General features: G+C 40.3%; 1 protein-coding gene and 1 long non-coding RNA gene across 3 annotated transcripts in view; one reads left to right on the top strand and one right to left on the bottom strand.

The window, feature by feature from the left end:
• The window catches only part of LAMB4 (laminin subunit beta 4), a 103,330-nt gene that overhangs the window by 52,245 nt on the left and 34,697 nt on the right, over nucleotides 1-16,388 (top strand). Inside the window, 7 exon segments of the mRNA XM_061165260.1 lie at nucleotides 1,608-1,785; nucleotides 2,819-2,962; nucleotides 7,264-7,504; nucleotides 8,354-8,511; nucleotides 9,943-10,167; nucleotides 11,030-11,250; nucleotides 15,291-15,387. Of these exon segments, the coding sequence (XP_061021243.1) occupies nucleotides 1,608-1,785; nucleotides 2,819-2,962; nucleotides 7,264-7,504; nucleotides 8,354-8,511; nucleotides 9,943-10,167; nucleotides 11,030-11,250; nucleotides 15,291-15,387 (1,264 nt within the window).
• The window catches only part of LOC133072230 (uncharacterized), a 42,505-nt gene continuing 34,575 nt past the window's right edge, over nucleotides 8,459-16,388 (bottom strand). Inside the window, exons 5-6 of one of the 2 annotated variants that reach the window (XR_009696673.1) lie at nucleotides 9,905-10,018; nucleotides 8,459-8,594 (exon numbers count right to left, since the gene is read on the bottom strand). This is a non-coding gene — a long non-coding RNA (uncharacterized LOC133072230). Of the gene's footprint in view, nucleotides 8,595-9,904; nucleotides 10,019-13,902; nucleotides 15,199-16,388 lie in introns of those variants that run through there. The other variant, XR_009696674.1, reaches the window with a different exon arrangement.

Here is a 16,388-nt window from a genome sequence, read left to right as displayed (position 1 = left end):
TCATTAGTAAACATTTTGAATAGTATCAGGTTATAATTTAGATAAAATCTCAAGAAATCTAAACAGGTAGTTATTCTTCATGTAACTATTAAACTTTAGATCATTCCTCCTTGAGAATAAGCTTGAAATGATGTCCTTGTCCCCATAATAGCTATGTGGTTTTAGCCAGCAATTCCCAAAATGCATCTGTGAAACACTTAAGCACACAGGATGTTAATAAATTATTTGGATATAGGACCAAGTGGTAAAATAAGTGTGGAAACACTGAGTTTTGAAGTATTTTTCTATAAATGAACTTATTTACAAGACAGAAAACAAGCTTATAGTTATCAAAGGGGAAAAGGATGGGGAGGGATGAATTAGGAGATTGGGATTAGCAGATAAAAACTACATGAAATACATAAACAACAAGGACCTGTTGTGTAGCACAGGGAACTAAAGTCAATATTTTGTAATAACCTATAAGGGAAATGAAGCTGAAAAAGAATACGTATATATGTATATATATTCTTGTGTATGTGTGTGTGCACTCAGTCATATCTGACTCTGTATGACCCTGTGAACTGTAGCCTGCCAGGCTCCACTGTCCATTGGATTTTTCCAGGCAAGAATACTGGAGTGGGTTGCCATTTCCTACTCCAATATATATTCTTATATATATATATATACACACACACACACACACACACACATATATATATATATATATACACACAACTGAACTACTGTACTATACACCTAAAACTAACAGAGCATCATAAATCAACTATAATTCAATAAAAACAAAAGTAACTTTCTTGCAGTACCTCTCAGAGGTTTAATGTGTTAATCTGTACTGCGAGTCTCCCAAGAGGCAGACTGTTTGATGTAGAACAGCACTGTTCATGTGTAACTGAAAAAGATAAAGCTTTCTTTTTTTAATGTGTTTATTTTTAATTGAAGGATAATTGCTTTAGAGTATTGTGTTCATTTCTGCCAAACATCGACATGAATCAGCCATAGAAAAAGACAGAACTTTCTAAAGGAGAGTCTTGTGGCCTTAGAGTTCCACAGTAATACTACAGAGTGCACCATCTAAGTCATAATTTTTTAAATTATTTATTTTGCAGCATGTGGGCTCAGTACTCGCAGTCCTTGGTCTCCAGAGCACAGGCTTAGTAGTTGTGGCACACTGGCTTGGTTGCTCTGTGACATGTAGGATGTTCCCAGAACGAGGATCAAACCTGTGTCCCCTGCATTGGCAGGTGGATTCTTATCCGCTCTACCACCAGGAAAGTCCCTAAGCTGTCCTTTCTTAATCCATTACAAGTAATCTAGTTAGCAGTCTTTCAAATCTAAGACAAATTGATTAGCAAGTAAAAAATATAATAATAAAAAGATAAAGGCTTATTTTCTTTGCAATAAGTCAACAAATGTAAATATTTAGTTGAAGATTTCTTAAATAAATTGAAAATCTTAAAATCTTCAGTTGCATGCAATTAAAAGGATGAAATTGAGTCTCTTTTCAACCATGACTCTCATAGATCTAATTGTTTTAATAACTGGAATCTTGAACAGGATCTTACTATAAACAGAAATCTTTTTTTTTTTCCTCGTTATTTCAAAAGCTTGGTCTTATTCCCCAAATCAACTCACTGAAGAATTTCTGCAGCAAGCAGGATTTAGATGAATATCAGCTGCACAACTGTGTTGAAATTGCCTCAGCATCGGGACCTCAGGTGCTCCCTGGAGCATGTGAAAGGCTTATAGCCAGTTTGTCTGCCAGGCTGCACAACGGGGCATGGGCTCCGCTGAAGCGCCGTTGTCTGCACAAAGGAACATGAGTGAGATGGTTTAATATGTTTTAGCTCAACAGCCAATGTAAATACCAATTGCTCAATGGTTAGATACACAGTGCATTCTCTCCATGTGTTGAAATCATAGCTCACAGTACAGAAAGTATATATAAAAGAAGAGCCTGGCAGTCACTTGGGGAATGCCAGATTTCTGGAACAACGGTCCTAAAATAATTCTTTGGAATCCTGGAATGTTAGGGCTAGAATGAACTGTAAACAACCTCTTTCATCCCTCAACCTTCATTTAATAAATGAGACTGAGTCCAAAACATGAGGTGACTTGCCCATTTCACTCAAATGTAGAACAGGGTTTCAGCACTTTTGAAATCTAGGTCTGGGTAGCACTTTGCTGGGAAGGGGGCGCTATCCTGTGCATTGTAAGATGTTTAATAGCAAGCCTACCCTCTGCCCACCTGATATCAGTAGCACCCTCCCCCTAGGTGTGACATCCAAAAATGCCCCCAGACTTTATCATATGTCCCCTGGGGAGCAAGATCTCCCCTCTAGCTGAGAATCAGTGCTATAAAGTGATAGCCACATTGAGAGTCTGGGCTTTCTGAGATCGTCAGATGCTTCTTCCATGCAGGACTCTGCCTTCAGGATGCCCACAGTTTCAAGAAAGATGGAATAAGGGAAATGAAAGGCATAATCCAGCATCAACATGGATCACCAGGAATTGAAATAATAGCATCAATAAGAATTACATTGGAACAACTAATGATTGAAGCAATCTATTTCAAGCCTTTCAGTAACTTGTTAAGTAATGTTTACTGCTAGGTGATGTGTATTAAGTAGTGTTTATTGAGCACTTACTTTGTGCCAAACATTATGCTAAGTACTTCACAGGCATGATTGTCTTTAATCTGTATAATCCGAGGAGGTAGAGGTATCCACTGAGAAAGACGGATCAAAACTAGAGCTGCTAACGGGCCGAGGTGCTTTGCTGTCACTTCTTTCCCTCTAACTTCCTTTGTTCCCTGCAACTTGCAAGTGTCATCCACAGGGCTCGAAGGGACCCAGCTGCAGCCGACTGGGAGGCCAGTGCCAATGTAAGCCTGGGGTGACTGGCCGCTGCTGTGACACGTGCTCAACAGGAAGCTACGGTTTGGGGCAACGTGGCTGTCACTGTACGTAGCAAAACCCAGATGGGGAAAACCCACATGTTCTCAACCTTGGAGTTTTGAAGGCGGGAAAATCAATGTGGGGAGTTTAGAAGGCATGGTTAGGAATTTGACTATATTGTTCAGACTATCAGTGTAGGTAAAACACTGAACATTTTTCTGCCATACTTTATTCTTTCATGCAGTGGGCACTGTGTGCAGAGCTCTCTTAGGTACCATGCGTGATTATAGAAACGTAGTAGCCCAGGGAGGATGTGAGAACCCCAAGGAGTTGTCTGTGTAACCCCAGCTTTATCACCTGGTGCATAAACCCAGTGGTTGGAAAGGCTATAACAGTGTGAGATTTGGAAGTTGAAAAGTAGGATGACCCTGTCGCCAAAATTTTACCCTTTCTGCTGCTGGGGTCACAACTAACCTTGGAACTCATTTCATAAGCCACCCATTAATAAAGGCTTAGATGAGGCTTCATCTGGCATTGCTGATTATTTATCAAGACTGTCATGTTCAGGGGAAATAGTTCTCTGTTCACAATGTGAACCATTAGTGAAAACACTGCTCCCCACTGAGAAATCTTCCTTAGGAACCATGGAAACACCCAGGTAGGTTAATTCTCCTTCCAAATCAGGGAACATGTCTTTTCAGTTATGATTCAGAGAGATGGTACACCTTCCTGGTCATCACCTGGGCATGGTTGTCTACCCAGCAAACAGTGCTTTGGTCCATCATTTCTTTTCCTTTTCTTTAAAAAAAAATATGAAGTGCTGACACACAAAGGAGAAAACATTTCTTCCACGTACCACCCTGTCAAGCATCACATTTTTGTATAGGGGAGATTGGCTCAAAGAATTCTGCAATTTACCAGAAAAAGATTTAATCTCTATTATCTCACATAAGGAAAAGAAAAATCTAGCCATTTAAGTATGGTTCTTCTTATTTTCATAATTGGAAAGCTTGAATCCTAAGTTTCATGGAAGTTTGAATCATTAAAACATTACTTATTCAGATGCTCTGTATAAACAGCATTTATGACACTTGATTGAAATGGACAGAGGATAGAATGTCTGAATAGACATTTTTCTGAAGGAGATACACATATGGCCAATAGCTACATGAAAAGATGCTCAGGATCACTGGCCAGCAGAGAAATACAAATCAAAACCACAGTGAGATATCACCTCAACGTCTGTTAGAAATTCTGTTACCAAAAAGACAAGAAATAATGAGTGTCGGCAAAGATGCGGAGAAAAGGGAACCCTGTACACTAGGAATGTAAATTGGTGCAGCTACTATGAAAACCAGTATGGGTATGGTGGTTCCTCAAAAACTTTAAAAGAACTACCATGTGATCCAGCAGTTCTACTTCTGGGTATTTATGCAAAGAAAATGAAAATACTAACTTGGAAAGATACTTGCACCCTCTTGTTCATTGCAGTGTTATTTACAGTAGCCAAGGTATGGAAACAACCTAAGTTTCCACCAACAGATGAATAGGTAAAATGTAATGTATATATAGATATGTATTTCCATGATATAATATATATAAATCCTAAAAGATGATGCTGTGAAAGTGCTGCACTCAATATGCTAGCAAATTTGGAGACCTCAGCAGTGGCCACAGGACTAGAAAAGGTCAATTTTCATTCCAGTGCCAAAGAATGCTCAAACTACCACACAGTTGCACTCATCTCACATGTTAGTAAAGTAATGCTCAAAATTCTCCAAGCCAGGCTTCAACAGTACATGAACTGTGAACTTCCAGATATTCAAGCTGGATTTAGTAAAGGCAGAGGAACCAGAGATCAAATGGCCAACATCCGCTGGATCATCAAAAAAGCAAGAGAGTTCCAGAAAAACATCTACTTCTGCTTTATTGACTATGCCAAAACCTTTGACTGTATGGATCACAACAAATTGTGGAAAATTCTGAAAGAGATGGGAATACCTGACCACCTGACCTGCCTCTTGAGAAATCTGTATGCAGGTCAGGAAGCAACAGTTAGAACTGGACATGGAACAACAGACTGGTTCCAGATAGGGAAAGGAGTCCATCAAGGCTGTATATTGTTACCCTGCTTATTTAACTTATATGCAGAGTACATCATGAGAAACACTGGACTGGATAAAGCACAAGCTGGAATCAAGATTTCCAGGAAAATATCAATAACCTCAGATATGCAGATGACACCACCCTTATGGCAGAAAGCGAAGAAGAACTAAAGAGCCTCTTGATGAAAGTGAAAGAAGGGAGTGAAAAAGTTGGCTTAAGACTCAACATTCAGAAAACTAAGATCATGGCGTCTGGTCCCATCACTTCATGGCAAATAGATGGGGAAACAATGGAAACAGTGAGAGCCTTTATTTTTGGGGTCTCCAAAATCACTACGGATGGTAGCTGCAGCCATGAAATTAAAAGACGCTCCTTGGAAGAAAAACTATGACCAACCTAGACAGCATATTAAAAAGCAGAGGCATGATTTTGCCAACAAAGTTCTGTTTATTCAAAACTGTGGTTTTTCTAGTAGTCATGTATGGGTGTGGGAGTTGGACTGTAAAGAAAGCTGAGTGCTGAAGAATTGATGCTTTTGAACTGTGGTGTTGGAGAAGACTCTTGAGAGTCCCTTGGACTGCAAGGAGATCCAGCCAGTCTATCCTAAAGGAAATCAGTCCTGAATATTCATTTGAACGTCTGATGCTAAAGCTGAAATTCCAGTACTTTGGCCACATGATATGAAGAGCTGACTCATTTGAAAAGATCCTGATGCTGGGAAAGATTGAAGGGAGGAGGAGAAGGGGATGACAGAGGATGAGATGGTTGGATTGCATCACTGACTCAATGGACATGAGTGAGTAAACTCCGGGAGTTGGTGATGGACAGGGAGGCCTGGTGCGCTATAGTCCACGGCGTTGCAAAGATTCAGACATGACTGAGCGACTGAACTGAGTAATAATGGAATATTATTCAGTCATTTTAAAAAAGAGAAATCTTGACATTTGCAGCAACTTGAATGGACCTAGAGGGTTCATGCTGAGTGAAATAAGTCAGAGAGAAGACAACAAATTCTGTGTGATTGTATTTTCTCTATTTTTATTTTTTTATTTTATATGAGAGGATAGTTGATTAATGATATTGTATTAGGTTCAGGTGTACAACAAAGTGATTCAGTTATGTATGTACATGTATCATAGTAGTATGTACCTATCAATTCCAAACTCACAGTCCATCCCTTCTGTCTAAACTTTACCCTTGGTAACCCTAAGTTCACTCTCTAAGAGTATGATCTCATTTATTTGTAAATCTAAAACAAACAAACAAAAATCAAGTTCATGGATATAGAGCACCAATAGATTAGTGGTTGCCAGAGGTGAGGTGGGCAAAATGAGTGAAGTCAAAAGGTACAAACTTCCACTATACAATAAGTAAGTCATGGAAATGTAATGTACTGCATGGTGACTTTAGTTAATGTATTCTATATTTGAAAGTTACTAAGAGAACAAATCCTGAAAGATCTCATCACAAGACAAATATTGTAACTGTGTGTCATGACAGATATTACTTAGACTTAATGATGGTGATCATTTTGCAATATATACAAATATGGAATCATTATGTAGTACACGTGAAACTCCCTGGTGGCTCAGACGGTAAAGCGTCTGCCTACAATGCTGGAGACCTGGGCTCAGTCCCTGGTTCGGGAAGATCTCCTGGAGAAGGAAATGGCAACCGACTCCAGTATTCTTGCCTGGAAAATCCCATGGATGTAGGAGCCTGGTAGGCTACAGTCCATGGGGTCGCAAAGAGTCGGACACGACGGAGCGACTTCACTTTCACTTTACGCTTGAAACTAATATAATGTCATATGTCATTCCACAATTTAAAAAAAAGAACCATGCAGTTGTCCACAATATACTGTTGATCAAATGAAATCAGTGAATTCTTTAACAAATCATATGTAACTGGGTGCAGGAGACACAAGAGACACACGACTGATCCCTATGTTGGGAAGATACCCTGGAGTAGGAAATGGCAACCCACTCCAGTATTCTTCCTGGAATATTCCATGGACAGAGGAGCCTGGTGGACTGTGGTCCATGGGGTTACACAGAGTCAGATATAACTTGCCAGCTGAGCACATGTAACTGAACCCAGTACATGCAAGGCTCTATTCTAAGCACTGTATGGACTCAAATTTATTTACCTTGATCAGGTTGATACAGTAAGTTAGAGATTATGATATCAGAACTGTGACTCTCTCACCAACCCACCACTAGCCCCTTGACCCTGGCAGGCTTCTCTTTGTTTTGCTCAGCTTGTCACCGCCACCCTCCAGGCTCAGAGAGCACCATGTGTGACCAAGTACCAGGACAGTGCCTGTGCCGTGGACAGGCGGCTGGCCGCTGTTGCGATCGGTGCCTGGCAGGCTACTTCGGATTTCCCAACTGCCGCCCCTGCCTCTGTAATGGGCTCGCTGAACTTTGTGATCCAGAAACTGGGTCATGCTTCAACTGTGGCGGATTTACAACTGGAAGAAACTGTGAAAGATATGGAATGCATATGCACCTTTTTTTTTCCTTTTGTTCTGATTTCACAACATTCTCTAAAGGACCACTGAGTAGAGAATCAATTGTATTGAAGTGTAGAGTGATGGCGACGGGCGGGGGAAGATAAAGCATCATTTCATCATCCTTCAAAATCTTGTTAAGAACCGGACTTTGTCTGATTAAATCAGTAACATGCATTTGCTTGGCACCTTGCTTTTTATATCCCTTTCAATGTGAAGCAGAAAACCTTTCTACAGAGCAAATGAGCATCTTCTAAAATGTTGAGTTTTAAGAGTTGCACTGTCCTCAGTTCAGTTCAGTTGCTCAGTCATGTCCCACTCTTTGTGACCCCATGGACTGCAGGGCACCAGGCCTCCCTGTCCATCACCAACTCCCAGAGTTTACCCAAACTCATGTCCATTGAGTTGGTGATGCCATCCAACCATCTCATCCTCTGTCATCGTCTTCTCCCGCCTTCAATCTTTCCCAGCATCAGGGTCTTTTCTAATGAGTCAGTTCTTCGCATCAGGTGGCCAAAGTATTGGAATTTCAGCTTCAGCATCAGTCCTTCCAATGAACACTCAGGACTGATCTCCTTTAGGATGGATCTCCTTGCAGTCCAAGGGACTCTCAAGAGTTTTCTCCAACAACACAGTTCAAAAGCATCAATTCTTCGGCACTCAGCTTTCTTTATAGCCAACTGTCACATCCATACATGACTACTGGAAAAACCATAGCCTTGACTAGACGGACCTTTGTTGGCAAAGTAATGTCACTGTCCTAGAGCATAGCAAATCCACATTGGCTAACATGAGCTTTTCCTGGGAACATCTTAGTAAAAAGAATTTGCCTTGACAGATGCATTGATGGTTACTATGGAAATCCTTCTTCAGGACAGTCCTACTGTCCTTGCCCGCGTCCAGATGTCCCCTCCAGCGGTCGGTACTTTGCCCATTCCTGTTATCAGAATCCTTGGAGCTCAGGTGTCGTCTGCAGTTGTCTTCAAGGCTATGCAGGTATGCAGTATGCTTCGTCATGTTGTTTTTCCTTCTCATCCTACATTTCTATCTGAAAATGATCACGTATTCATATTGTCTGCCTTGGAAAGATGAGTGATACAGGATATAACAGGTTAATGGTAAGAAGACACAATTTGGTAAACTGCTACTTTTCAGAACAAAGAATTTGAGTGGTTCGAAAACCAGTGATAAAAACTCATATCACAGAGCTTATGTTTTTAAATGATGGTCTGGAAAATTGACCAAATGAGTTCAAATCAAAATAATTTATTTAAAATAAAATCATGATGTGTTAAATAATATAAATATGTGATTAAGTTTTATATATTGATATATACATATAAAACACAAAAATTTTAAATAAAAATCAGTCAACTGCTTTCTTTATATAATTTCAAGTAATCAATTTGATTGATATTTCACAGATATAACTGATTTTTTTCAGATGTCTTAAAGCACCAATTTGGGTAATGTACAGATACTGCAAAAATTAATTCAATATCTATGTCTGTCAGTCAAAAATTTTATTTAAGGAGTTTAAGCATAAATATAAATATACAATACAAACAAGGAGAAAAATCATGAAGTCTGTATTATTTAATGATACTAAAAAGTATGGCATTATTATTTTCTTTATTATAATTACCATCGTGATAAATCACATGGCCATTGTTTTTCTTACTTATTACCTCTAAGGTTACACACGTCTGTAGTTAATCTTACAGCCTCTTCTCCGTGTACACTCTGGCTTGGTTGGTCAGTTCTTAAGAGCTGAGACCATGGTTGAGCTATGAGACCATTTCTAAATGGAATAAACCAAAAAATGGAAGGTGGACCCAGGGTTTAGGCACCTAAACATTGGCAGTTGCCTTTGTAATTGAAAGAGTAGAGTGTAGGAGAGATGGGATGGTTTTTCCACTATCTTTCATGGAAATACCCTCGAAGTGTCTTATAAAGGTTATTTTAAAAAAACCGTCAGAGGTTCACATGTAAGGAAAACTATTCACCCCTCTGCACCCCCAGGCATGTTATCTCAGGCTGGGGCTGTTTCACCTCTAAGATTGGGTAAGGGTTGGAGTGCCACATGGAGGACATGGGCTGAGATTAGTTTTGGATCCAGAGGCATATTTGAGTGGTTTTGGTTATTTGAGGACCCAGGAATCCTGAACTCACAACTCTGTGGTTTTTTAAGGAAGACTAAAGTCTGTTCTTCACCAAGAACTTTCTATATCCAAATAACCTTTTTATTCTCTGAATAGATAGTAAATGAAAATGGTTTTAATGTAGAACACTTCCTCTTATTCATCCCAAATGTGTGACCTTTCATAACCCCCAGAGGAGTCCAGTTATCCACATCACTCTCTACACACATGCGCACGCGCACACACACTTTTTATCTCATTCTCTTTTCTTCTCCCCTTCTTCCAGGTGTGCAGTGTGGAGAATGCTCTGCTGGTTTCTATGGAAATCCAGGAATTTCCGGAGCACCCTGCCGGCCATGTGCCTGTAACAACAACATTGATGTGACTGACGCAGGGTCCTGCAGCCCAGTCACAGGGGAGTGCCTGAAATGTCTGTACAACACTCAGGGCCCCAGCTGCCAGCTCTGCAAACCAGGTTACTTTGGCTCAGCCGTCGATCAGACCTGCACAAGTAAGTCTGCAAAGCTCTTGGCAGGAAACGAGGCAGCTTGACCTGTGGTAGCAACTCGTATACCCCCTTCAGTTAGGTCCGTAGTGCCAGCACCCTCGGATACGGGCCGATGTCCTGAATGCGGCAGCAGAGATGGGTGCATGCACATGCGGCTCAGCGTGGCCTTGCGGCAGTAACTCACTGGTGGTAGAAGTGTGCCTTTTGGGACTGCACACTTCAGCACATGCCCTGGAGGATTTGAAGTCTTCTTTCTCAGAGTGTGTACCCCTGCACACTCTGCCAGAATCACCCAGGGATGGAGGTGGAGTATCATCATGCAGATTCCTGGACTGTGCCTCAGACCTACAGAATTGGATCTCTGGGGGGATGGGGCCCAGGAATCTGCATTGTAACCAGCTCATCAACCAGACTTTAATGTATAAAGAGGAGAATCACTGATACAGAAGAGGACAAGGGCTTAATTCCATGATAAAGAAAGACAAGGAATATGCTATTCATTTTTAGGAAATATTTTAATTATTTCAGTTCACCCAAGTCAATTTAGTAAGCCATTTGTTTTCAGATCATTGGCTTAAGTGGAACTTTGGTGACTGATGTGAGGAAACAGTGAAACTTTCATTCATCCTAATTGTGAGCTCTTGGAACATAGTCGGCTGAACCATAGGAAATTATAGTGGGGGAGATCAAAAACAGTTGAAAGAATTCAACCTACTTAGATTCTTTGATAAATTCTGATCTTGTAAAATGCTTCTTCCTTGGGCCTTAAAGAAACGATGCCTTCACTCTAAAAAGCTGTTTGTATGGGTTGTTGACTGCCAGTGTTATCATGGATTCACCCCCAGTGATGGCTCTGTGCTTCTAGGGTGCTCCTGTCATCCCTCTGGCGTGAGTCCCACTGAGTGTCCCCCCAGTGGGGAAGCTTGCCTCTGTGACCCTGACACTGGCACGTGCCCATGTCTGCCCAGCATCACCGGCCGGACCTGTGACCATTGTGCTGATGGATACTGGAATCTGGTCCCTGGCAGAGGATGCCAGCCATGCGATTGTGACCCCCGGACCTCGCTCAGTAGCCGCTGTGACCAGGCAAGAAACTTTCAACTTCCTATGGTGTCACAATGAGACGGAGTGGGGAGACATGCTTTCTAAACATGTAGAGAATGTTTTCTTTATGTATTGCTGTTAACCAGTGTTTTTAGATAGGATTGGCCTTTTATGGGCATAGAGTCTGCATTTATCAAGGAATGAAGAGCACCAAAGAAGAGAGGGTAAGGGTCTGAAAGTTAAGCTCTGCCCCGTTCTGCTTTCTCCAGTCCTCAGTGGGACTGGGCAAGTCAAGATTCACACACAGCAAATCACAATCTTTCTCTTTCACTGTTTTGTACATAGAAGCATAGGGAAGCCCCAAGAAATTCATCATTAATCAGAATTGATTACTAACCAGAATGAAAATTGAGTGCCTTCAGAATCCATAATTCCATCTTTAAAAATCAAGCTGTCATTCCCATGGTTCACCAGTTGCTTTACGTATGGTTAAATAAGATGTCCTCTTATTTTATTTATCTTCAAGCTACCAGACCAGGAGCAATTGTTTCTAGAGAATGCAGTCTAGAAGCAAATCTTTATTGTTTCGTGTACAATTAACTCTACACTTAACTGCACATATGGTTTTCAGTCAATGAAACAATGAGAATGAAAAATTTTTAAAGAATATTAACATTATTTATGGAAAAAACAACCTCATGATAAGGTTTTTTGCTTTGTAAATATTCTTTGAAACACTTTTCACATTAACAGAGATGTGAAAAGAAGGGTGAAACAATGATGAGAAGTTTTAGAGTCGAATCCACAGTATAGGGATTAGGGCTTAATTAGAATCAAAATGCTCATTTCAGAAGCTGGAATCTTCCCAATTAATAAGTATATCTCACCTGCAATTTCAACTCCACTGTTCAACTTATTAAAGGTCAAATTTTGTAGAAGTAAAGTTTTGAAGTAGTTCTTATATATAGAATGGGCTTTCCCTTCTCTTTTTCTTTATCTCAGACCTTCCTTCCTCCAACCCATATCCACAAAAATGTACACCATGGCCTTTTTTTCCTTAATAACTTTTTATGTTAGGATAGACTTAGGTTTACAGAAAAGTCATGAAGATAGAGAAGATGTACTCCACACCAAGTTTTCTCTGTTATTAAATTTCTTATATATTAGTATGGTGTATTTCTCATAATTAATGAATTAGTGTTGATACATTATCATTAACTAATGTTCATAATTTATTCATACTTGATTAGTTTTTTATCTGATGCCCTTTTTCTGTTCCAAGACTTCAGAACACCACATGACATTTAGTCATCATATCTCCTTAGGTTGCTCTTGGTTGTGACGGTCTCTTAGACTTTCCTTATTTTTGATACCATGACAGTTTTGTAAAATGTCCTTCAGTTCACATTTATCCGATGTTTCTCTCATGGTAAGACTTGAATTATGGATTCCGAGGAAAAGATGACCCCTGGAGGTAAAGTGCTGTTCTCATCACATCACATCAAAGCTATACACTACTTACGTGACTTATCACTGCTGACCTGAATCTTGACCACCTGGCTGAAGCGGTGTGTGTCAGGTTTCTCTACTGTAAAGTGATCCTTTGGATCTTTTCCATACCGTACTCCTTGGGAAGAAATCACTGAGCACAGTACCACACTTAAGGATTAGGGAGTTATGCTCTGTCTCCTTGAGGGCAGAGTATCTCCATAAATTATTCTATTCTTCTGCACTGGAGTTTTATCTTTTGTTTCCCACTTCTTCATTTATTTAATCATTTTTTATATCCGTGAACTCAAGGATATTTGTACTATACTTCGAGTTATAAATCAACACTACTTAATTTCGTTGTTCAAGTTGTTCCAGCTTTGGTCATGGGAAACTTTTTCAGTTCGTTTCTTTAGGCCTTTGACATACCTCAATATTGTTGGTGTTTTGTTTTGTTTTTTAAGTACCTCCCTACTTTTTGCACTGCAAAATGCTCTAAGCTCCTTTTGTATATTTCCTGCCTCTGCCCTAGAATCAGCCGTTTCTTTAAGGAGCACTGGTTCCTTCTATGGAGAGTGATGTTAGAAACCAAGATCTGGGCACTAGAGGACGGTGACTATTTTATATGCTCCTCCCCTCTCATCACACCTGCAGCCACCAACCACAGAACAAACTGAACAAATTAGCAGATTTCCACACACTGCTTGGCTTGTTAATTCATGAGGAAGTCCTCATGCTCATGACATCACTGTCTGGTATGCTTCTTAGACTTTTTGGGAAGCATATTTGTAGGAGCACTTGATCGTAGTTCAGTCATGGAGGCCAAGGGAAGCCTACAAAGCTGAAAATCAGATGGTGTTGGTTTAACCAAAGACCTGCTTATGACAAGGGTATTTGGGGTAATCTGGTCCACAGGGAATTCCTTGAAGAAGTTTGCTCTTTACAATCAGGAAACACTTTCATTGGAGTATAGAAGAGCCACACGGTCATTGAGATTTCCAGCTGTTTAAACAACTACTGATAAATGTCTCTCTGTCTGCCAGTAGGTGGTCCCTAGTGCATTCCTAGAGAAGCAAATATGCTATGCAATATTTTCATCAATAGTTTTGATGGAGAAACAAATGTGTCAAATTTGCAGATACTACAAAATTATAAGTTAATATGTTCAAGACAGAACAAGAGACAAGATATTTTACAACTGTCTTATTGACTGGAAACAAGAAGATGACTTGTCAGTGGAATAAAAATAAAGTTTTGCAATTGGGTTTCTTAAATCCATTGCATAAATACAGAGAGGGAGTAATAACTTGGCACAAGTTAGTGTGAAAAACATCTGGGAGATTTTCATTGTGTGCTGCAAGTGAACCAGTGGTGCGGCTTGGCTGCCAAAGAGGGGATACCCTTTCGGGCAGGGGTGGGAATGCCATGCCCAGCTCCAGGGCAGCCTCTCTTTCCCCATTTGTCCTCTGTACTGGTCAGAACACTCCCAGGAACATTGTTGTCATTTCTGAGTACCACATTTTAAGCACTGAATTGACAAACTAGTGTTTGTGGATAGTGGAGAAAAACCATGCTATTTTGTGATGAAGTCTTAGGGGTGATTGATTTAAAATAACGAAGCATATACAAGTTGAGAATGGCCAACTCTAGTTGGGAGATGGACTGTACAAAGGAAGAGGAAAGCTATATGTTTTGTGCAATTTCCTTAAGACTGGGCTTAGAACAATGGGAACAAGTTAAAGGAGCAGATTCTGCATCAACATACGGAAAGCACTGCCCAATAGTCAAAGACAGTGTGGCAACGTGACAACCTTTGGGACTATAGACTCCTGTAGTCCCAAAAGCCAGTGGTTACTCCGGAGATGGGTAGAAGCTTTAGTAGGTCCAGTCACTTTAAGAATTCAGCTACTTCTGGAGCCATCGTTGGGTAAGCAGATTTGGTCAAGTATAATGGAGGACCACAGCAATAGTGATTTGCTTTCTGTTTTTTCCCATTAATTTTCTAATCTCCTCAGTGTTCAGAAAATCTGGTCAAGAATCCAGTTGGGAGGATGCGGAGAAGTTCAGCCCTCTCTCCAAAATACAGTTAAATAATTGTCACTAAATGATTAAGCTTCATTTACAAAAAAAAAAAAATAGTTTGTGGAGGAAAAACACTAGCCCAATTGGGAAAGACTCCAATTTACATTCCATAATGGAAACATTTGCCAAACTTATTGATGGATGTTAAAACCAGGTCTTTGGTCTATCTCTCAGGGGAGAACCCCCAGAACCGTAGAGGAGAGGAATGTGGCCCATTTCCTATTTTGTGTTTTGTTTTCATTTACATCTGTGGCTGTTTCTCAGTTTGAGGACACTTGTCCGTGAACAGCTGGAAGCAGGCGGTATATTCAAGAGCCCTCAGCCAAAACACATTAACTCTTGATCCTTGGTGTTGTCGGGGGTGGCTGCTGGCCATGGGAATCCTCCTCCTGCCTCTGCACAGCTGTATGTCCTAAATCACTGGAGGGAAAAGTTGTTTTGTATTAATCTGATTTTTTTTTTTTTTAAGATCATAAAGCTTGTCAATTTCTTACCCATGACCATTCTCACAGCTTACAGGCCAGTGTCCGTGTAGATCAGGCTATGATGGGAAACGCTGCTCTGAGTGTGAGGAAAATCATTATGAGGATCCCCTAGGGCGATGCATTCATAAGTATTGGTTCTAAAAATGTGAGTACAGTCAACCTGGTCCTACCACAGGCTTGCTGTGAACCAACTGAATTTTAAATTCCTTTATTTGGTGGAAAATTCACAAACTTTAAAAAAAAATTTCTGTAACATATTAATAAAATGAAAGCTGTATAAACCAATTAGATTTCTCTTTTTTCTTTTCCATTATGGTTTTTCATAAGATATTAAATATAGCTCCCTGGGCTATATAGTGTGGGCTTCCCAGGTGGCGCTAGTGGTAGAGAACGTACCTATCAATGCAGGAGACATCAAGAGACTCCGGTTCGATCCCTGGGTCAGGAAAACCCCCTGGAGGAGGGCATGGCAATCCACTCCAGTATTCTTGCCTGGAGAATCCCATGGACAGAGGAGCCTGGGCGGCCATAGTCCATAGGGTCACACACAGTTGGACACAACTGAAGTGACTTAGCACACACACACATGTGCTATATGGTAGGATCTTGTTGTTTATCCATCCTATATATAATAGTTTGCGTTTGCCAGTCCCAAACTCCTAATCCATCCCCCTCCCTTGGCAACCACAGTCTGTTCTCTGTGAGTCTATTTCTGTTTTGTAAAATAAATTCATTTGTGTCATGTTTTAGATTCCACATGTAAGTAACATGTGGTATGTAAGTAACAAGTAAAGTATGGTATTTGTCTCCCTCTTTCTAACTTACTTCACTTAGTATGATGATCTCTAGGTCCCTCCACGTTGCTGCAAATGGCATTATTTCATTCTTTTTATGACTGTGTAGTGTTCCATTATATGTATGTGCCATGTCTCTTTTATCCATCAGCTTAGGTACATTTAGATTGTTACCATGTCTTGGCATTGTGAATAGTGCTGCTATGATCATAGAGGTGTATGTATCTTTTTTGAATAATAGTTTTGTCTAGCCATACGCCCAGGAGTGGAATTGCTGGACCATATGACAACTCAGTTTTTAGTTTTTTTAGTAACCACCGTATGGTTCTCC

This window comes from Dama dama, chromosome 18, assembly GCF_033118175.1.
Source record: "Dama dama isolate Ldn47 chromosome 18, ASM3311817v1, whole genome shotgun sequence".
In the NCBI taxonomy this organism is placed as follows: domain Eukaryota; kingdom Metazoa; phylum Chordata; class Mammalia; order Artiodactyla; family Cervidae; genus Dama; species Dama dama.
This window is presented reverse-complemented; position numbering and strand designations above follow the sequence as displayed.